The 22718-nt window shown below is 34.2% G+C and overlaps 1 protein-coding gene across 3 annotated transcripts in view; it reads right to left on the bottom strand.

The window, feature by feature from the left end:
- ABCC8 (ATP binding cassette subfamily C member 8) overlaps nt 1-22718 on the bottom strand; it is a 67960-nt gene that overhangs the window by 33272 nt on the left and 11970 nt on the right. For 2 of the 3 annotated variants that reach the window (XM_058158619.1, XM_058158602.1), the window contains exons 7-18: nt 19527-19691; nt 16473-16628; nt 16025-16159; nt 14765-14927; nt 9851-9891; nt 8628-8773; nt 6660-6765; nt 5781-5891; nt 4063-4138; nt 3670-3775; nt 2887-2922; nt 2551-2586 (exon numbers count right to left, since the gene is read on the bottom strand). In XM_058158619.1, the coding sequence (XP_058014602.1) occupies nt 2551-2586; nt 2887-2922; nt 3670-3775; nt 4063-4138; nt 5781-5891; nt 6660-6765; nt 8628-8773; nt 9851-9891; nt 14765-14927; nt 16025-16159; nt 16473-16628; nt 19527-19691 (1277 nt within the window). The remainder of the gene's footprint in view (nt 1-2550; nt 2587-2886; nt 2923-3669; nt 3776-4062; nt 4139-5780; nt 5892-6659; nt 6766-8627; nt 8774-9850; nt 9892-14764; nt 14928-16024; nt 16160-16472; nt 16629-19526; nt 19692-22718) is intronic. The other variant, XM_058158610.1, reaches the window with a different exon arrangement.

Raw genomic sequence — 22718 nt, 5'->3', positions numbered from 1 at the left:
TTAGTGACTTCACTCCCTCTAAAGTTGCAAACATAACCCATCTCTTATCTACAGCATAAACAAATCCATGAAACATCATCTTTTCATTTCTGGTGTCACTATGGTAGAATGTCCATAAAAGATTGCCAGAAGTAACAACCTTGATCCATTAAACCAATTTTTATTTCTTTCTTTTACTTTTAACAGTCTTAATCTTTAGTTCATTCAAATATTGACACAGGATTAATATCTCTTCATTTTTTCTTTATTCCAACACAGAGAGTTCTTCAAGGCTTTAATAAGCTATTTTTGTAAACCCAAATAGGAAAAATTATGAAGATCACTTTCTTGGGTTGTCATTTGCATTTCATTTTTAAATTTTAAATTCAGTCAGTTTCTTTTATATATCCAATGCGAGATCTTTTTCTAAATCATTATCTTGGCCCATCAGTTGTAAATTCACTTTTGAAACCATCTCTAGCTTGCCAGATAAAATTTGTTTGACATTTGCCATTTCTTAAATAGTATCTTTTTGACGTAGTTTACCCATAGAAACAGACATTATTATTGACATTGTTGATATTATAGTTACTATTTTTCATTCCATTCCTCAAAAGTTTCTTTTGGTGTTTTTATTGTCTTGCAACATTTCATAGTTGTAATTCTTTACCTAAAATCTTTAGTTCCCCCTAGTGTCCAGTTTTTAAAATTATGAAATAGCTTATCTTTGTTTTGTCTTCTAAAATACAAAACAGAATCAATTTCCCATGAGAAGCTGTTTGTTCTTTAAAATTAATTCCAAAACATTATTAAAGTTTCAATATTCCAATTTTATCTAGATGCTTAGTCCATTTATAATTTTCTAAGATCAAAATCTCATTTAGTTTTTTGTTGTTTCTTTGATCTTTGCCGTGGTCATTAGCTCCACTTTTGCAAAGCCATCTTGAGTTTGCCATTCCTCTCTGGAAGATGTCCCAGTTTGGCAAATGAATAGTAAAAGAAACTAAACTGATTAATTCCTCTAAACAATTGTGTGGTGAGTCATTCTACATTATGTACCACCATATTAATTAAATATAAAAGATGACATCTGTGGTTAGATTGTCTCAAATGTGGAAGAAAACCTTTTCTTTCAAAAAGTACTGTTAATGGACATTTTCCCACTTCATATGAATCATTATGAATACTTATATCCTTGACTTCTACTTATCACTTTCATTGATAATCATACAGATAGGGAGTCTGACATCTTAATGAGCAGAAACCTTTATTCGCTATGCCATTTTCCTGAATTATACATTATTTATTTATTTATTTATTTGTTAGCACTTTTATACCACCCTATCTCCCTAGGGACTCAGGGCGGTTTACAGCCAAATAAAACATATATATATATATACAGAATAAAACATTAATTTAAAAAACTTATTAAATAAGGCCGAATATTTAAAATAGAAATATAAATAATAAAACCCCATTAAAACCAAATTTAAAATTTAAAAAATTCTAGTCCAGTCCTGCGCAAATAAATAGATGTGTCTTAAGCTCGCGGCGGAAGGTTCGAAGGTCAGGAAGTTGGCGAAGTCCTGGGGGAAGCTTGTTCCAGAGGGTGGGGGCCCCCACAGAAAAGGCCCTTCCCCTGGGTGTCGCCAGTCGGCACTGCCTGGCCGATGGCACTCTGAGGAGTCCCTCTCTGTGAGAGCGCACAGGTCGGTGAGAGGCAATCGGTGGCAGCAGACGGTCCCGTAAGTAGCCCGGCCCTATGCCATGGAGCGCTTTGAAGATAATTACCAAAACCCTGAAGCGCACCCGGAAGGCCACAGGCAGCCAGTGCAGTCTGCGTAGGAGAGGTGTTACGTGGGAGCCACGAGGGGCTCCCTCTATCACCCGCGCAGCCGCATTCTGAACTACCTGGAGTCTCTGGGTGCTCCTCAAGGGGAGCCCCATGTAGAGAGCATTGCAGTAATACATAATTTAGCAATTATTAAAATTATGCACAATTTAGCAATTATGTTGTACCTTTAGTCATGATACAGTTCTTCCTTGATTTTACGTATCTCAACCATTGAGATTATCATTTATTCAATAATGCCTTTTTTTCTTGATATAAATTCTTTGTCTTTTTCTTCTTTTTCTAACTAGCTCCAGAGAAATGTCAGTGAGAAACTGAGAGTGTCTGAGTGACACTCAGTGTTAAATGTGCTTTTTACTTTAGCGGTGCAGACAAAAAGTGTTTTTTCAAAGAAGCATAGAAATACCAGATAGTATTATTTCAGTAATATAATATATGGGCTGTTCTGATTTTTGCACATCAGAGAATTATAATGATAAAATGCAGATTCTCTATAAAGCAGAATTTCTCAGCTTACAAAGTTAGAAGTTATCTAGACATTTGCATAAACTTATTGGATATTTAGGGATTTCTCTCTCTTTTGACATAACACTATACAGAAAGCATATAAAAGAGCATACAGTCATGATCATCGATATTACAATTATAGCTAATAAAACTGCTTTGTTGACAGAAATTTTTGCAAGTTTTTTTTTAACACTGTTTTTAAAATATTGTACCTGGACTCCATTTCAACAGTTGTTTCCATGTCGGAGCTGCAAAACAGGTAGACAGTAACTTAGTAGTTTTTCTAATGCAACCCATTAGAAATGCTTGAATTTTAAAAGTAAATGAATATGATCCACATTCATAGACTTGTGATATACAGTAATTCATTCTGGATTCAAGTCACTGTGATTGGTCATCCCAAGCATTGAAACATACTCATCGAAATAGCCTATACAGTTTTTCTGTTAAAAAATATTTTGATTCTTTTTTTAAAAAAAAAACCTTCTATCATATTAGATGTTTTTGTTACTTTGTATTGTATGACAGAATCAAATGAATTATCCTACCTAACATCTTCCCCCGTCTCACTGTCAGGAATGCTGCTGTAATATCAGAAGTAACAGAGAAAAAAATATTAACATGTTATAATGTTTCCTGCACAACATAATCTTATCCTATTTGTCTGATACACTGAAGCAACTTTATATATTTCCCAGTCTGAAGGCAAATGAATGTTCTTTTTCCATTAGACACAAAGTTACTGCAATGTGATCAATTTTCCCAATTATGAGTACGATCAGTGGTGGGTTTAAAAATTTTTTATTACTGGTTCTGTGAGTGTGGCTTGATGGGCATGGCCTGGCTTGGTGGGCCTGGCTTGGTGGGTGTGGCAGGGGAAGGATACTGTAAAATCTCCATTCCCTCCCCACTCCAGGGGAAGGTTACTGCAAAATCCCCATTTCCTCCCTATCATCTGGGACTTGGGAGGCAGAGAACAGATGGGGCGGGGCCAGTCAGAATTTTTACTACCAGTTCTCCGAACTACTCAAAATTTCTGCTACCGGTTTTCCAGAATGGGTCAGAACCTGCTGAAACCCACCTCTGAGTACAATGATACAAAAAGTGTGTAGCTAGTTGTCACCCACATGAACATGTAGCTGGTCAACAAAGACACATGTTGAATCTACAGTAGCTGTTCATGTGGATTAATTAAATTAGCAACTATTTGCAATATCAATACATTTCAGGATTCATTCTATAGTAATATAATTCATATATATTAAAGACATGACAGGCCTGTACCTTAAACAAAAAGCTACACAGCAACTAAAAGAATAAACTAAAATTACCTGTTCCAGATCACATTCCCAGATATCTTCTGCATCTCTCCAAGTATTCCTAACAAGAGAGATGATTTACCACAGCCTACTTGTCCCACAATCATTGTTAACTGACCTGCAACAATAGAAAAAAATCTATTATTCTTGAAATGTTGACTTACATTTGCCCAAGTCCAGAGAACAATTAGGCAACTGATTTTTACAGTAAATGGACCATTAAATGGACCATTTTTTTTCTCATGCATATTGCTAAGATCATCCTCATACATAGTACAGTATACATATTGTGTTGTAGATATGGATGTGCTCCTGTTTCTGTTTTGTGCTCAGATGTTTATTATTGCATAGTGCTTGATTATGAACATTTGCAAATCCTAATCATTGTAATAGATGCATTAATACCTTGAGGAATTCGAATATCAACACTGGATAAAGTTGGAACTCCTTCTGGCGTCCATGTAAAAAACCCATTCGTGACCTACAACCACAACAGCAACAGGAACATAAACGATCTATATTGTTGCAAAACATCATACATATTTTCCCTTTTAAAATTTCTTTTTTCAAAGCATTGATAATAGGCAACCTGGTGGAAACCGGGTTCATAGATAATAGAATACAGAACGTCCTAAGAGCTTCTTCCCAAGCTTTGCCAATTCAACCAAAAGAAGTACAGTAATTTTAAATTTCTGTTGCAACATCATAGACTGCATGATACAACATAGAAGATCAAATAAATATTTCTCCATTTCATCAGTACGATTCTTTCTGGATTAAGTCCATTGCATCTTGATTTTTAAAATTTTTTAAAAAATAGATCTTCTATGCAAAAAGTAATAAACAACCAAAATCCTATAACTCTTCCTATAAGACTTTAGTGTTCCTTTCTTCTTCATGTACAGAATGGTCATGTTATAAGAATAATGTGTCTCTAAGTATTTTTTTTTACTAGAAGTAGGTTAAATTAACTCAGATTAGCTTTTTTCCCTGTAAAGTATTTAGGTCTGAAAAGCAATTCTATACACTCCTGGGGAACTAAGCATTGTTTATTTTTAACAATTGATAAAATTATGCAGCATAACTAAGAGCAATGCTAAACATAAAAATGCATATAGGCTAGTTCAATATTGAGCACAGAATAAAAGTAATTATATATCTAAAAATTAAATTCTATTTCTACTTTCTATAGACAATTATCTTCATAAACTGTTGGAGAAATAAATTTTACAATTAGCCACATTTATTTTATTCATATAAAATAAAATCAGATTAAGAAACAGAGGTTAGTAAGTGGAAGTTTATACAAAAGGTGAAGGACATGCAACCCTATAATCCAGAAGTTTCCAACTTTAGCAACTTTAAGCCTGGTGGATTTCAATTCCCAGAATTCCCCAGCCAGCAAAGTTGAAGTCTGCCAGGCTTAAAGTTTGCCAAGGTTGGAGACCCCTGCTATAATCCATCTTCTAGTTATCATACCAGATAGAGAACAACTCTGTGTTTATTTTAAAAAAACTGGTTGAGATATGTGTGCAGATACCATTGTTTCCATAGAAGTCTTTTATTCTAGCCCCTGATACATGGGGATTCTTAGTACCTACTTAATGTGAGGAATAATGCATAATGAATCTGCTCAGAGGCCTTTTTTATTCATTCTTAATAAGATAGACCTGAAGATTACTACAGATGCTACACCTGCCCTAGCATAATTTAAGCCTGAAACTTAAAGGAGTGGAAAGAGTAAATGGCTAGGTTCATACATTATGCTAAGCTATAATGTGATTTGCTTGATTTTGGTTATTGAGCCTCATTGTTTTATGGCATGGTGTGATACATGAACATAAATTGTGATGTGATCAACAAATTATGGTTAACAAAGCTGTGTGGAAACTACTATTTTCACTCTCCTAGCAATTAATCTATGCTCCTTTAAGAGGCCTATCTTCCAATCTGATAATCATATTGTCAAAATGGTGGCTATTTTCTGTATTAATGAGAAAATTTTTGGTGGCCCTCTACTGCAGGAGATAAATTTGGATTGCATTCTCAGCTTGGGACTATAGTACTAGAACTTTTATACTTATTAGAAACAACATAATTAGAAAGAGTGACCTTATTATCACCTTTACACAAAAGTCATCTGCTTCTGTGCTGCTAACAGATCTTCTTACAGGAGAGCTGTAATTGTTCCAGTCCTCTCTGGCAGGCCTCTTACGATTAACAACTTTGAGGCTCTGTGCAAGACCAGGAAGACAGAAACATGGTGAGTGGGGGCATGAATGCAGATGTCAGCAATGGACAATGAGTTAGTTTCCTGGTAGATGCACTCTTTCCCTAAGAGAAGAAAAGGTGGTTTCTACCACAAATGTTTGGGTTGAGTAAAGGCAGAAGTGAAGGACTTTGTCAGTTTTGGCTGGTTTTACATACTGTACTAAGCCATAATGAGGCTTTCTTTATGATAGCATAATGCAAAATATCACCTCAAGTTTTCTGGGGACAAATCATGGTTCATGACTTAGCAAAATACCTGAAACAAGATACTTTGACTACTTAAACCCACCACTTAATGCCGACTATGGTGCAGCATGATCCATGAAATCATTTTCTAAGTGTGCAATTGTTGATTACCTTGGATCTTTTACTGCTGTTGGGTATTTAATCCTGTTCCAGGGGATTCTAACATATCAGCAATCTGCATGCCTTTATACAGTGCTATTGACTGAGATGCATCCCAACCATTCTGGTAAGGATTGGAATTACCCCCCCCCCTCTGCAATTGTTTCAGAATGCAGCTGACAGTTCCTACCAGCAAACTGTTTCATCATCCACTGCTGGCTTTAAATAAAGAGCAGCCACCATATAATCTACAATAAGTAGATGTTAAATTTTACTACTGTGGCTATTAATTACAAGGAAAGTGACAGTTATTGGCACTACTATACAAGCAAAGATTTAAGAATGGGATGTTGCCAGTTTCACAATCGAATTAAAATGACACTTACAAGAATCTGATATTTGCTGTGGTTGTCTGGGCTTCTTGGCTCAGAACATTTATCGTGCTCTTCTGCAATTTCTTCACTTGAGAGAAATTCATTTAACTTTTGGACACTATGAAAGGAGAAGAATGGTAGCAAGCTAAATAAATCATACCACTGCTGCGTGCAACAGCAGTGTTCATTACTTTAGGAAACTGCGGCCCTTGATCCCATTTCGATGTCCAGCCCTTGGACAGATAAGGATTCCATTTTGATTGGGTAAGGATGCATAATAATGCACTGAAAAATGATCCAAAATACATACTGCCCTTTTAGGAATCCGAATAAGAATATTAAGCTAACTTGCTATTAGGATTTTATATTTACACTTTGCGTGTCAGTTTTTAGGGCTTTTATAACTGTTTAGGTATTGCTTGATGATGCCATATTTCAGTTTCTATGGCGAATAACTGTATCCACCAAATATATTTTGGAACAAAGCTGTGGAATTCTAATTATCGTCAAAATCATGAGCAGAAAAACTTCATTACTTCATTATACTTGGAGTATAACCTTGAAGTTTTGATGGTTTCATGTCCGCTATTGATTATGTATTAGAATATTTATAACATGTATGTATAAGATATTAGACCAATACTAGCTAGTAGAATAGAATAACAGAGTTGGAAGGGACTTTGGAGGTCTTCTAGTCCAACCCCGCTTAGGCAGGAAACCCTACCCCACTTCAGACAATGTTAATGCTATTATATATATTGTAAATGTTTTATTGCCATTGGCTGTTCCTCATTATATATCATATACCTGTCCTAAATAATATGCATTAAATTCAAGTAAAAAAAACCCCTTAAAAATAGGGATGTGCAAAATGTGTTGATCTGGAAAAGGAATATTCCAATAAACAATAACACATTCTATTCCTCTCTGTATCATGCTGTTTCAGGTTAGTTTGAGGATTTCTGTGAGACAGTTCTCTAACCTAGAATAAATTTAAAGTGTTTGAGATGAAACAAGTCTTTTTCAGAGTTACACTACTCAGGTGCAATCTTAAATTCCTTTCATTATGGATTATTTACTCCTAAAAACTGCTAAACATTTACTGAAGTGATGTGCTCTGGAAATGACATGGTATGATTTGGTACAATATAGAATGACATGGAACATTCCACTGTTCTTTAGAACATTATATTCCTTACTCAGCAAACATTGCAGATCCTTAATTGGTAGTGTCCCTTTTAGGGTTGGATGAACCTATTGTGTTTCTTATACAGTTCTGTACTCCTTCAGTCTATAAATAGTTTTCTAGTCCATCATCATATTCAAGGATGATACAGTTGCATAGAACCCAAATATATCAGTAATCATAAATCCCATCAGCAATTATGCTTAGATTTAATTCTAACATGACATCAACGGTGATACTAGCAGGATTGAGAAGATATATTTCCTTAGTGTTTCAGCAGAATCAATGTTATTCCCCCCTTAAACAATTAACAAATATTCTATATCTCTACCTCTACCTCTATATATTCTGTTTAATCATGACTGATTCTCAGAGATTGAAAACAAGTCTTTGCAGTTTTTTAAAAAGGTTTTTCAGAAACAGTTCCCTCTTGTCTGCTTCCTAGGGCCAGCTATCTTTAATGCCTAAGGTGGGACTAGAACTCATGGTTTTCCAGTTTCTAGCTGGTGCCTTAACAACTATATCAAATTGATTCTCCCATCCTAATACACATTTCCCACAAAAATCACAAGGCATACTACAGTGAATATTGGCAATAGAAGCTCTAGAGAAGCTGATAATGTAATGTAAGGAAATTCACCACGATTTACTAACAACAAAGGAGCTTTTGTAGAAAAACCCACAAAAATGATATCCTAGATAAATCTAAACCAAATTGCAACTCCTGCGGCAATGGACTTTTATTTTAAACCAAGTGTCTTAACTTTTGGAGGAGTTCACTCATGAAACCTTACCTTACAAGAGCTTTAACAGTGGATCTAACCACACTGGAGAGTAGGAACAGGGGTGTCACAAGGATATGGAAAAGGGAGAGCGATGCAAAGGCCACCGAAGGAGAAAAGTCAGCATTGACAAAGAGATGGGCATGGACAACAAATGTCTTATTAGAAAAACAAAAACAAAATGCATTACTTCAGACCATTTATGTATTAAAGACATATTTTCAGTCAGATTTTTATTGAACTTCAAATATCCAAAAGATCAGCAGAACTGTTACTCTTATAGAACTATGAATGATTACCAAGTATCATAATATATACAGCTATAAATAGACCATTATGTAAGAGTTTTCTTTTTTTATTTATTTTATGGGAGTGCTTGCATATTCTTTTGTGGGGGTTGTCACTTGGTGGTGTTTCTTAATATTAGTTGCCCAGAACAATTTGGAATAGGTGCCATAAAGATGAAGTAAATAAATAAAAGAAATTGAAGAAGCTTTTCTGAATGTGCTTGAATTTGCCCCATCTAAGACAATTAATTGTATTTTATTACTGGACTAAAAGAAAGTTCTACCCAAAGGAAGATGGCAATGAGATTGGACTGAATTCTGTCCTATATGTAGCAGACAGAATCAGTTACTGTGGAGAGATTCAAGAATAACAAAACCAGACTTACTGTATATGATTTTCTATAGCTTTTAAAATAATATAAAGTAGTTGCTATTCTTTTTTTACCCATCCATCACTCTGTCAGCCAATGTATTGAGAATATAATCCATCCTAGCTCCAAACCAGTACTCTGTTTCTAGATGATGCTGAGTTTCAGTTCAGCATCATCTTGAAATCCTGAGGTGCATCTGCAATGGGAAAGGACAATGTGATTTGCACTGTCCTTTTTAAGTTATATTTCATCTTGGTATCCTCTTTCATGTTGTTCCTGTGTTTCTTATCTCTCTAAAAAGCTTTTTCCCCCTAGTAGCTATTGGGAAGAGCAATTGCTGTAATTTCCTTCCTTCCTTCCTTCCTTCCTTCCTTCCTTCCTTCCTTCCTTCCTTCCTTCCTTCCTTCCTTCCTTCCTTCCTTCCTATAGCATAAACAAATTTTATGGACTCAGATCTCTACATAGTAATTTAAAATCAGCAAAAGCAGAATCAACACATTCATTACTAAAAATCTTTAGTAAAAAAATCTTCTCTGTTTTTTAAAAATTGCATTTTAATATAAATGTTTATACTTACTATAAGAACTGCTGCAATTGGTATTGCTGCATTCATGAAAACTGTAGGGAAAATGTTTTTTTTTTCTTATTATATTTACACACTTTTGTATCTAAATCTCTTTCATTCTCATGCATTTCATTTACTTTAGAAGAGTAATAACTGCTATAACAAAGTGCAGTGTAAGAAAAAATATGCCAATAATTACAGACATTCCACCCAATATAGATGATGCTTAGCTTAACAAAGTATGCATTTGCAACTCCAACTGTGCCTTTTTCTTTTAGATTGCTTGTTTTTTAGTTAGGTAGAATAGCTACAATACATTGATATTGTATTGTATTATTCAAAGAAAGACACATTTTGATTGTTCCAAGCAGATTTCTTTATTGATTCTCACCTACAAACAAAATCTTGCCAAACTAAAGCAGACTACCACCCCCATAAAGCATATAGTCTGAAAACTCTTATGGAGAAGCAATTTTCACTCTCTTTATCTCACACAAACCATCTGAATTGAGTTGTCTCTTACTCCTTGGGAGTGCATTTCTTCCTTCCTGGGAATCCAGACTATATTCATCACAGTTCTGGTAGTGCGTCTGTACCATGAATGATAGCAATAAAATAATGACTAGCAATTTCCAAGGACTTTCTGGGTAGATTTGATGTACAGTACTGTTTTCTTCTCTATGCCTAGGAGAGTGATTTCCTTTTGCTCTGAGTCTTCTTTGCAGCTGGCCATTAAAATATAAATTATCCATTCTATTACAGTAATAATTATGGTTTTTTACTTATGTTGCCAAAATTTCTTCCTAATTTGAACAAGTGATAACTGTCAAATTGTTCAATTTATTTCAGAAATATTATTTCTTATATTCCTTTCAGCTTCCTGGTTCACACTACAATCTTATTGTAGCAGCCAAACAGGAAATATTTCAGATATTTCAAAATTGAATAAAATAAGCTACAGATAAGCTTTCTGGGCTTAATTAAACATAAATTTGGAGGGAAGACAAAGAATTTTCATTATAAAATACATGTTTTAAGGCAAAAAACCTGAGATTCATTTCTTGGCATCTGTAAGTGGAGTTGATTTCTTCTCCGAGTTCTGGAAGATGGCTACAGTGTCAGCAATACAGAACCAGATAGATTTAATGTGCTATTTCATTACAGGCAGTTTAGCATGTATGCTATAGAGATAGGCACCAATCTTTGTAATCTTGTAGGGTGTCCATAAGCCTGTAAAAAGTATACGATTCTTTGACAGGGTTCACATGTTGTGCTAAACTATGGTTTGCTTAACAATGGTTTGTTCAATAAACTGAATTGGCTAGGGCTACCTATGCAAAGTCATAAAGCACTGTTTATCTCTTATGAGTGTAGTGGTCTCAAGATCTCAACTATGGGCTCCCTTTTCTTCAAATTTCTCCCACTAGCCACAAGTCAGCTCTTAGGATGGATCTGGTGGCAGGTAAACTGAACTAGCACAAGTTAGTGAAAAAGAATCATGACTTGTCTGACTAAGTAGATCTGAGCTACAAAAATCAGGCCAATCATTAGATGGCACCAGAAAGAGTCTTGAGTATTATTTTGTTGTCACCCAGAAGTTGTAGAGACTTTTGCATTCCACATTTGTTTAATCATAGGTAACGAAATAAGAGATGATGGATGGAAGGATGGGTGGGTGGGTATCCCTCCCTTATTTCCCATAGTGATCTCTTATGAAAGCCTATTCTAAATAAGAAAATTTGTTCATTTTAAATTCACAGACATCTGGAGGGAAGCACGTGGGTGAATTCTGTTCTGAAGTAATGTTCTTCAAGCAGATTAATTTTGAAAGGAAAACATCAAGATTGTTTATTCCCTAGAGAAAAGAAAATGAGTTAAAGTACTTATGATAATAAGTATTGCCAATATGCCATATGTTTTGTGCATTTGGTTGCTTATTATCATAGGCCAGTGTAGCACCATCTCAAGAGACTTCTTTCATGATGAACATTTAGCATGATAAATATGATCTCGTAGGAGCTAAGGAAAACATAAGCAGCTTTCTCGTGCTAAAGGGTAAAGTTAATGTCTTAAGTACAGCCAAATTTGAAAAATTTCCCAGGGCCTTTTTCCTTTTCCCCTGCTTACTGTTTTCAGTTGCTTAAAAACAGATTGGGTGATATACTATTTATCCTTTTGCAGATAATTAGTGAAGAACTCATATTTGTTATCAAACGTTTCACTTATAATCAGTTTTAATCATTTCAATCCACTGTATTTATTTACAGTTGTCACAGTGATTATCTTTCTTACTATGAGACATTTAAAATGCTGCACTGATATTAATTGCATAGTTACAATTAATATTGTTGTAAAACTACTGTTTATTTTACTTCTAAAATATATACACAGTTTAGAGACCAATTCTATATCCAGGAGTAGGTACTATTCAACAAAATGGAAGTTAATTCTCGGTAAATAAGCCTATAAAATCAGTATTATTTTATATTATATTATATAACACAGCATTCCAGAAAATTTAACAATTGGCTATCACAAACCTCAGCAGGCCATTTGTTATTTTATAATAAATTCCTTTTTTACAATGAAATTATTACTTTATTAAAAATTAAGATTACAATACTACTGCAACACTTCTACGTACTTCCTTTTGTCTTTTCTACTGCTCAATTCACTATTCATACCAAGCAACTGTTGAACAGTAACAGTCATTAGGTCTGAATTATAGGCAAGTAAATTTCATGGAGAAATGTTCTCCTTTGTATACCTATCCCTTTTATGTCTGACATATATAATACATTATTTACTGTATCAGGAAGAAAAAAAATCAGTTATAGGCAGCGACTAGCATTTAAATTGCTTCTCAGAGGATCATCTGGAATTGCAAGTCAATTACTTCTTTATGCATTATTAAATGTTTGGTGGTACTTAGTTTTCACATTTGTCAAAAATCTAAAATTATTTCAGTCTTGGCCTTATTAACTTAAGTGGAATCAAAAATGCAAAACAATTACTACAACCTGCCTTCCACTGAAGATCTGTATACTCCACGAATCAAAAAGAGGGCTGTGAAAATATTTACAGACCCCTCACATCCTGGACATAACTGTTTCAACTCCTACCCTCAAAACAACGTTATACAGCACTGCACACCAGAACAACTTTTTCCCGAATACCATCACTCTATTAAACAAATAATTCCCTCAACACTGTCAAACTATTACTAAATCTGCACTACTATTAATCTTCTCATTGTTCCTATCACCCATCTCCTCCCACTTATGACTGTATGACTATAGCTTTGTTGCTGGTGTCCTTACGATTTATATTGATATTGATTGTTTCCCAATTGCTTATTTGTACCCTATGACTATCATTAAGTTTTGTACCTTATGATTCTTGATGAAAGTATCTCTTCTTTTATGTACAATGAGAGCATATGCACCAAGACAAATTCCTTGTGTGTCCAATCACACTTGGCCAATAAAAAAACAAATATTCTATTCTACTGTAAATGTTTTATAACTACACATAATTCTTGTCTGTTTATAATCTTTAAAAATGGAGAGAAACACAACAATTCGATCCTGAGCTGCACATATTCTCTACTATTGGTATAAAACAGATTATGTAATTGGCAATTTGTATCCTGACTATGGTGAAGTAATTCTTATGGAAACTGAGTATGTACATGTAATACATACAAGTACAGTATGTAAATACAATATTTTGGTCACCGTGACATAAAAAAGATGCTGAGATTCTAGAAAGAACACAGAGAAAAGCAACAAAGATGATTAAGATTCTAAAGCATATAACGAATGGTTGCAGGAATTGGGTATGTCTAGTCTAAGAAAGAGAAGGACAATGTGTGACATGATAGCAGTCTTCCAATCTTTGAAGGCCTGTCACAGAGAAGAGGGGGTCAACTATTCTGCAAACCACATGAGGGCAGGACAAGGAGTAATGAATTCAGATGTAAAATTGATTAAACATGGTATCCGGCTGGAAGTATTCCCAATGGGAAATAAGGGAAATCAATCATTTCATGACACAGGACTGGTAATTATAGTCACTTTACCCTTATCTTAGGATAGTCTTTAGCCTGTTATGCAAAAGAATGTCTATGTATCTACAGTTGTATGTTGGATTATTCTGTTTTGACCACAGATAAGAAGATGTTACACCATATTGGAGTTTAATTTAGAATGCTGTGTAAATTGAAGTTTTTAAATCATGATTTTCATATAAACCAGTCAATTTGAAAAAAGTGAAGAATAGTTTAGCACGATCTGTGAACCACCTATTTATTGGAGATACAGTTTACTATTTTGTTTTTGCTTTATGCGAGCATATTAACTAATATTGATCTGGCTGCTTGAAAAGCATTTTAATTAAATCTTCAAGACTATTGAAAGGATTTGCACATTTTGTCTATTTTTAAAAATATTGAAAATATATCTCAATATTAGGGTGTAGCACGAATAAATTTCTAGCATCAAAAAGATAAACTTAAGTAAAACTCTTTTTTCATAAAATTTTGCTTGAAGAAATAATGCTTGTATGATGGGATCTACTTTCTCCTTTTACCTTCAAAAAAATTCACCCAGTCCATTGGACTGAATTTTTGAGGATTCATGGAAAATTCCAGGTGGAAGGGAACAAATGATTTGGTGATGAACTAGCAGGAGAAATTCATTCTATTGGCTGTTTTGATTTACATTTTTAAAAAATATATATACAATTGGTCTTGCTTTTGAAAACCAATTTTCCAAAGACTATAGTGCAGGAATTTCTTTATGCCTTGGGAGTTTTCTTGGTATGGAACCAATTCCTTTAAATATTCAGTAAACTAACTGAAAACTTATTTGCATTTATACTAACATTTAAACTGACTTTGGGGACAAAAAGAAGTGAATTACTTACTCGATATAGAGGTATAAAGAGCAAAAGACTTAAGACTTGTCATTTCCTTTTGCCGGGTTTCTTCCACACTACTATGAAAAATGTGTTCCCAGGCATAGAGCTTAAGTAGTTTTATGCCTCGAAGCATTTCATTTGTTTTCTTCAATCTCTCATTGGAATATTCCTGGACCATGCCATAAAAAATAATTTTGGATTATAATGAGATAATAATATATAGTATTATATAACAATCCATTGCATTACCATTTGCATGGTAATGCAAATTTGTTGCAAAAAGACCCTGTGTTTCAATTTTTATTTAAATACTTCTTCTCCTCTTATTTATTTATAATATTTCTATCCCACTGTGATCAAGAGACATTCTTGGTGGTTTTAGATAATACAGATTAAAATACATACAATAGGAGAAAAACAACAACAAAAGCAGTAAGAATAATAAACCCATTCAACATAAACTAGAAATAAAAATAAATAAAACAAAGATGGCAATGTTCACATCTGGGGAAAAGTCTCCAAAACAATTCAGTCTTTAAGAACTTCTAAATTATCAACAAGAGGGAGCCAGTTTGACCAGCACTGTTATGAAGAAGCAACACTGCCTGCATTTCCTGAAAGTGCAGGATTTGCAACAGTTTCTCTTTGGTGGATCTAACTGATATTGACAGGAATATGCAATCTGAAGGGACTATAATGCTAAGGTATAATGGGCTTTATGCACCAATGCTAACACCTTACATTACATCTAGAAACTAAGCAGTAATTAATGTTGGGTCTGCAAAACTGGCTCAGTATGCTCCCACATCTGGGAACCCATCTTTAGTTCCCAAATACTCTTTAAAAGCACTTCAAAAAGAGTTGGAAGTTGGATGTTAAATCTGGGCATTATATATCCAAGACCAATTATCACTAAGCTGATTACATGGCATATCTGTACAGCTTTGTATTGGTTTAGTTTTGTGTGGAATACAGAGATTTATTTAACAGTACCAGGTTCTTTTTAAGAAAAACGAAAAGTAAAACTGTGTCCTTCCTCTCTTTTTTTCAGTTTGGTGGTTAGTAATTTCCAAACTGTAAGTAGATTAAATACTCTAAAAATACAATCTTCTATTCTTAATGGTAAATTTGTCTCACTTTGTCTCACTAATGGAACTCACTTTTGAGAAGAAAGTATACTAAGGACACTCTCATAGATCTGAGATTACAAATTTCTAGACTGAAATTGTGAAATTGAATGGGTATAATAATCTTGGCAGAACTTACCAGTGTGCTTCTTTGAGCCTGTGAAAGTTTTGTGGCTACAAAGTATTGGACAGGAGCTAGCACTATGATTACAGCTGCTCCAATTAAGGCACTGATTCCAAGCAGATAGTAGAGCAGAACAATTCCAACAATAATCTACAATGATGGAAAGAGAAGGGACATTGATTTGTGTAATCGATGCAATTCTAAAACTGGATGGTAAGGGCATTTGGGAAGATGGGAGAATACTCAGCATGTCATCAATTGTTATTTTTGGAAGAGATGTAGGCTGTCCTCCAAAAAAGGAAAACATACTCCATCTCAGGATAACTACAAAATTAGAGAAAAAAGCTATGAAGATTCAAGTAACTTAGATCTCCTGATCCCATGGGAGTATAGTAGGTAAACATTTTACATTAACCTCTGTTTCCGTGGGCTAAGTTCATTAATAATCCATTCATTTTCTTACCTGTACAGGCATAGCCCAGAGATTAGGACACAGGAAGAAGAACCACATTAGCTGGTTTGTGTCTATTGCGACCAGGTTACAGATCTGACCTGAGGTCATTTCCCCCATGGACATGTTGGAGGTTGATAGTCTCATGATCTTATTATAAATTTTTGTCTAGAATGAAAATATTCAGTTTTAATTGAAAGAATAAAGCAAACTTCCATACTGATAATATCTTGTTCTATATTGATAACATCTATAACCAATCATGATGATAGCAAAATATTATGATTTTAGAATACTGAGAATGCTGAAATTTCATGCCAGCATCAGGACATCTAATACAAATAGATATAGTGCAGCATTTTTATATAATTTAGCTTATCTCATGCTATGAGGGTGTATATGGAGATTTTCAGTCATCTGGGTCATGATTGTCTGAAAGTTCTTTTTTTCAAGTGGCAACTGGACTTTACAACAATAGGGTTTAATGTAACAGCTTATCCAGTTACATTTGAATAAATATCATACACTTCCAATTAGATCATACATACCCATAGTAATTTGGGTATGAGATCTATCTATTGTCCAAATCTTTTTTTTTTTTTAAAAGGTTGGAGTATGTATTCCCAAGAAGATATTTTTAATAAATATTTCAAGTTAAATAAGGACTTGAATTTTGATACAAATAGATAGTTAAAAATCCTACAGGTGCATGAGGAGAAATGTGTGACTATGACTCCTAGACCAATTTCCATTTTAAGCAGAACTTCTATGTTAACATCAATCAGATATTTTAAACAGATTGATGTTTACAGGATTTTAAAGGAAATTTCACTAGAATGGATAGCTCCCCCAGGTTTTCAGAGCTTAGAATTTAGAATATGAGTGAGAGTTTCATAAGCCTTCTTTATTTGACATAAGGGGATAATTATGAACAAGTCAATCTTTATTTCTCACTGTTATCCAACTGGGGCCCCTCCTGTTAAACTCACAGCTCTTAAGACTTTCCAGATCAACTGTATTCCAATATTTACTAGAGACCATGTTGGAGAAAACAGTGTATCATTTATTTAATAAACAATTTGATCTTAAAAGGAATAAAGTTCATTTAGAAAAAAATAATAATAAACACCTACATGGTATAATTAAATGAAATTCTTTGATTCCATTGCTTTTCGGAATTGAAAGATTACATTCAACATGCATTAAAAGAAGATGGTTAGCTTTTATAACTCAATAAAATGTTAATAACCCAAAAAAAGATGGCATCCCTTTTTCTTTCACACACAAAATCACACATATAAAAACACTACTATCCAACTAGAATCAGGATTTTATTTTCCAATATCACATTTAAAATAATATGAATATAGCAAAATAGTGTGATAGAATAATTTAACTTTTTTTGTGCCCGTGGTCAGTTTTGACTCGTGGTGGCAAGTCCCTGCAGTTTACTAGGCAAGGTTTTTGGGAAGTCTTTTGCCATTATGTTTTTTCTAGGACTGAGAGAAAGTGATTGGCCCAAGGTCACCCAGCTGGCTTTGTGCCTAAAGTGGGACTAGAACTCAAAGTCTCGTGGTTTCTAGTGTGGTGGCTTAGCAAGTCCCACTACCCCAAATTGACTTTCAAATTGACAGTTATTGTTGGCAATTAATTATTGCTATATGCTATAATTATATTATAATTATATGCTATAATTATTGCTTTATCAGAGGTTCAATTTGCTTCATTTTTTCTTTTTCTAATATAGAAACCCAAGCCATAATCTATTTGTGCTGAAATCAGATGAGCTATTAATTTCAGGAGCCATGTAGGACAGCTGCAGATTATATAACTGAAAGGCAAGGACATGAAAGTTTGTCACAGTAGAAAGAAACTGTTGAGTGAAATCCTGGTCTGTCTAGGGGATGTGCATTTTAAGAAAGCAAATGGTTGGATATAAACATGGCTTTCAAAATATTCTAGACCATGGATGTGTACAGTCAGCAAAACAAGAGAAAGAATAGAGTGGACATTTTTCCTTAACTCAAGAGTATCTGTAAACTTGCATATTTTTAATGCCTTTACCATCAAAGTAAAATGTATTTTAATGACATTAAGTATTTGAGTACCAAATACTTGACATGTCATTAAATACTTTGAGTATTTAAGATGAAAATCAAGAGATTTATTAAGGCATCAGCCTTTTCTTTGATATATTGTCACCTTCACTGACAATTGTCACTTCACTGACAATCCCTTTTCTTTTCTAATTCTGTTCTTTTTATTTTGAAGATATTTGAGGAAGCTCTTTTACTTATTCTCCTGATCCCTCATTAATACTAGCTCAATCTGAGCTTTAGCATTCCTGATGCCACCTATACAAATACCATATTTTTTGGAGTATAAGACGCACTGGAGTATAGGACGCATCTTAGTTTTTAGGGAGGAAAATAGGGGGTGGGATTCTGCCTACAAGGTCTGGCTGGTCTCAGCACATTAGTTCACTTCAGTGGTGGGATTCAGCCAGTTCGCACCACTTCGAGAGAACTGGTTGTTAACTTTCTGAGCAGTTTGGCGAACTGGTTGTTGGAAGAAATCATTAGGGCAGAGAACCGGTTGTTAAATTACTTGAATCCCACCACTGGTTCACTTGATGGTTTTGAGGTTGGGGCTAGTTGGGGCTGTGTTTCTAAAGCACAGCTGATTGCCGCAATTAAAAAAGCAGGCAAAGTACGGAAGATCGCTTCGCTCGCACTGGGGCTGAAATACAACTTCAAAAGCACAGCTGTTCCTCAGAGGGAGCTTCAGTGAGTAAAGCAGGTAAAGCGTGGAAGGGATAAGAGAAGGCAGCAGCTGTTCCGGGTAGCCATTTTGGGCACCGCGCATGGTTACATTTGGCATATAAGACGCACCCAAATTTTCAGCCTCTTTTAGGTGGGAAAAAAGTGCGTCTAATACTCTGAAAAATATGGTACACTCCACCTCTATTGGGTGATACTGGTATTTATTAATAAAATGTTTTTTCCATTAAATTAGCTGTAAAATAGAAACTTTTCACAGCATGAATCTGTAAGATATTTGAAATACCTGTATTGCTCCTCTTAGGTTAATTCCTGTTTCAATGGCCACATAGTATGATGCCTGGAGAAAAGTTCTTTGCAATAGAAGTGCAGAAAAAAGGAGGACTGACAACACATAAGCATTAGCCAAGAATTCTTGAGAAGAGATGAAGAAAACACCCATTATTTTAGTCTGTAAAAACAAAAACAAAATAAAAGGTTATTTAAAAACTGTTCTGTTTTTAAATAATTCCTCTAAATGCAATAGAACACAAATGCACAATGGAGACTGAAGAAATACTGGAATATATTTTAGCAAGTCATAGAACAATTGCTGAAATTGCTTACAAGATCTTGTAAATGGAAAAGATGGTAAATATATAATCTAATTTTGATTTACATTACAATGCCAGATCCTCTATAAAATAATTTTATGTAAAAAAAAATATTCATTGTATTTCCCATATTGAAGTCAGCCTTATTTCTGTCCCAAAAAAAAACACCTCTCATGGATTATTTCTATTTTCTAAAGCATAGCACTTCATTTTATTCAGGTATATTCGCCATCAGAAGAACAAAGTGATAAAATAAGGTCAGTTTTTAAATATATATTCTCAAGCTTTAAAGCATGTATTTTGAATCAGGGCAGACAATGAAGCTGATAATGTGTCTCTTCAGATGCAGAAACTTATTTAGAAAATAAAGATACATTAACAACCCCCCCCACAATCTATATATGGAAGTTTTCCTAAGTAAATTTTGTAACTAGCACATGCTGGAGATAATTTGGGCAATTTAGATCAAAAACAATTGTGTGTCATTTTTTTAATGGAACATATTATTTTGTATAATATGCTACATGATCATTTTAGTAATATTGGACACGTATCTGAAAATGCTATTTTCAGAATTATGCTGGCAATTAGAAATTATAATATCTTCAAGTGCTTCATTTTGCATACAAGATTATCACTTGTCTGTTCTTAATACTAAAAAATGAAAGTTAAAAGCAAAGAGGTAATAGTAAGGATTAAAACTTAGCATCTGAAGTTTGCTTGTCCACAATAAAGCAAGTGCCCTTGGATGAGGTTAAAGAGATTGTTTATATCTGGTGTTAGTTTTGTATTACGATTGTAGGTCAAGAATAACCTTGACTGGAAGCAAAAGTATCAGGATAATTTCATTCAACTGACTCTTCAGGAATGTATTTGAGAAGCAAAAAGATGAATTTTTTTAAAATTTGAATTTATAACCCGCCCTTCTCCGAAGACTCAGGGCGGCTTACACAGTGTTAAGCAATAGTCTTCATCCATTATATTATATACAAAGTCAACTTTTATTGCCCCCAACAATCTGGGTCCTCATTTTACCTACTTTATAAAGGATGGAAGGCTGAGTCAACCTTGGCCTGGGGGGACTTGAACTAGCAGTAATTGCAAGCAGCTGTGTTAATAACAGACAGACTTAGTCTGCTGAGCCACCAGAAATGGAAGGAAGTTCTTAACAAGTGTTGAACTGAGCTATTAAAATGGAATCTAAGGAATCTGTGCCTATCTTACCAATATCAGCCCTCCTTTTTGATTAGATATAAGCTAATTAGGTACTTTAAATATCTTATACTATCTTCTTTTCACTCTGTTTTAAAACTTAAAAAAAGAGGAAATCCTTTTCCTCCCTGACTAATTTGTCTTTAGACAAAAACAGAATTTTCTGAGGCTCCTGAGGCCCTGTGAGAGAAAAGCCCTCTTGTGTGACTTCTAGGACAGGGGTCTCCAACCTTGGCAACTTTAAGAGTTGTGAACTTCAACTCCAAGAATTCTAGGAGTTGAAGTCCACAACTCTTAAATTTGCCAAGGTTGAAGACCCCTGCTCTAGAGTATCTGCAGAGGAGAGTCCAGAGAGAAGATCTGGAGAGGCCTCTCTTGTGCAGGGCATGTGTATATGACATACCAACTAAATCAAGGTGCATATTTATGGAATTTTTGACATGCCAATCTTAAAATGTTCAACATCACTAGCTTTATTTCGTTATGTTTTAATTTCCTTTGGGCAGATTCTGGAGAAAGTAGGAGGCTCTAGGAAATGCAATTCATAGTGACCTCTTCTGTTGGACTGAGGTTTGAATGAACTCAACTCATTAACAGTGCAATTTATTATTTAACTTATAATATTTTCAGTTGTTTTCCAATGTTTGCAAGAGTTGTGGGTACTCCATCACTGGAGAGAAGAGATTGTATATCCATTTGTCCAGAATGGTATCAGGTCTTCCAAGGTCCCTTCCAATTTTATTATATTGTTACTTTTACTGTTATAATTTGGGCTTCTCTTTAAACATCCTTTTGTCTTTACCATATACAAAACTAGCATATTAGAATGTAATCCCTGGACAACTTCAAGCAAATAGCTCACAGTTCTGCCTGTGAAATAGTGAAGGAGGACATTTTTGTATTCCATGACTTTTTTGCGGGTTAAGAATGGGTTTATTTATAAGTTCTCATTTTTGTAGGTTTTACTTATTCTATCAGTCTTTAACAAATGTTTATTGCTGCAATTTTTTAGTGTATCATTGTTTTACTACCCTTGTAATACTGGAATTTAGTTGAAAGGATAAAACGTTTAGAATAGAATAGAATAGAATAGAATAGAATAGAATAGAATAGAATAGAATAGAATAGAATAGAATTTTTATTGACCAAGTGTGATTGGACACACAAGGAATTTGTAAATTAGAATTCTCCTACTTAAACAAATGTGGGTATCAGGCATAAGAAACTGGAGCTGGGATAGAGTTCAAAAGCATTGCAAGTTTATTCATGCAATCTATACACAAGAATCTGATCTACTAATTATCAATCTGAATTGACACCAGATAAGAGTCGACAGACTTCAAGGACGGTTAGACTTGGGTCTCTTTCGATAGCATACGGATACCAGCTTGATGATGTATTTGAACACACCCTCAGGCTCTGCTCTGTCATCTCCTACATCAGGCTGTTTAAATGTATATCTTAATATATTTCTTATTACATGATCTGCTCTTCATTTTATTCTTACATCTATTTTAGAAGCAAAGTATGTTCAAAACAAGCTCCATCATTAGTGTATACTAGAACAAAAATAAATGATTAATGCTGCCTAAAGCTATTACTAAAGAAAACAGTATTGTTAGCATGACATAAATTCTAAAACAATATATGGTTGAATAATATATCATTGAAAA

This window comes from Ahaetulla prasina, chromosome 1, assembly GCF_028640845.1.
Source record: "Ahaetulla prasina isolate Xishuangbanna chromosome 1, ASM2864084v1, whole genome shotgun sequence".
Taxonomy (NCBI): Eukaryota; Metazoa; Chordata; class Lepidosauria; order Squamata; family Colubridae; genus Ahaetulla; species Ahaetulla prasina.
The sequence above is the reverse complement of the archived record's forward strand: the minus strand, read 5'-3'. Positions and strand labels throughout refer to the sequence as shown.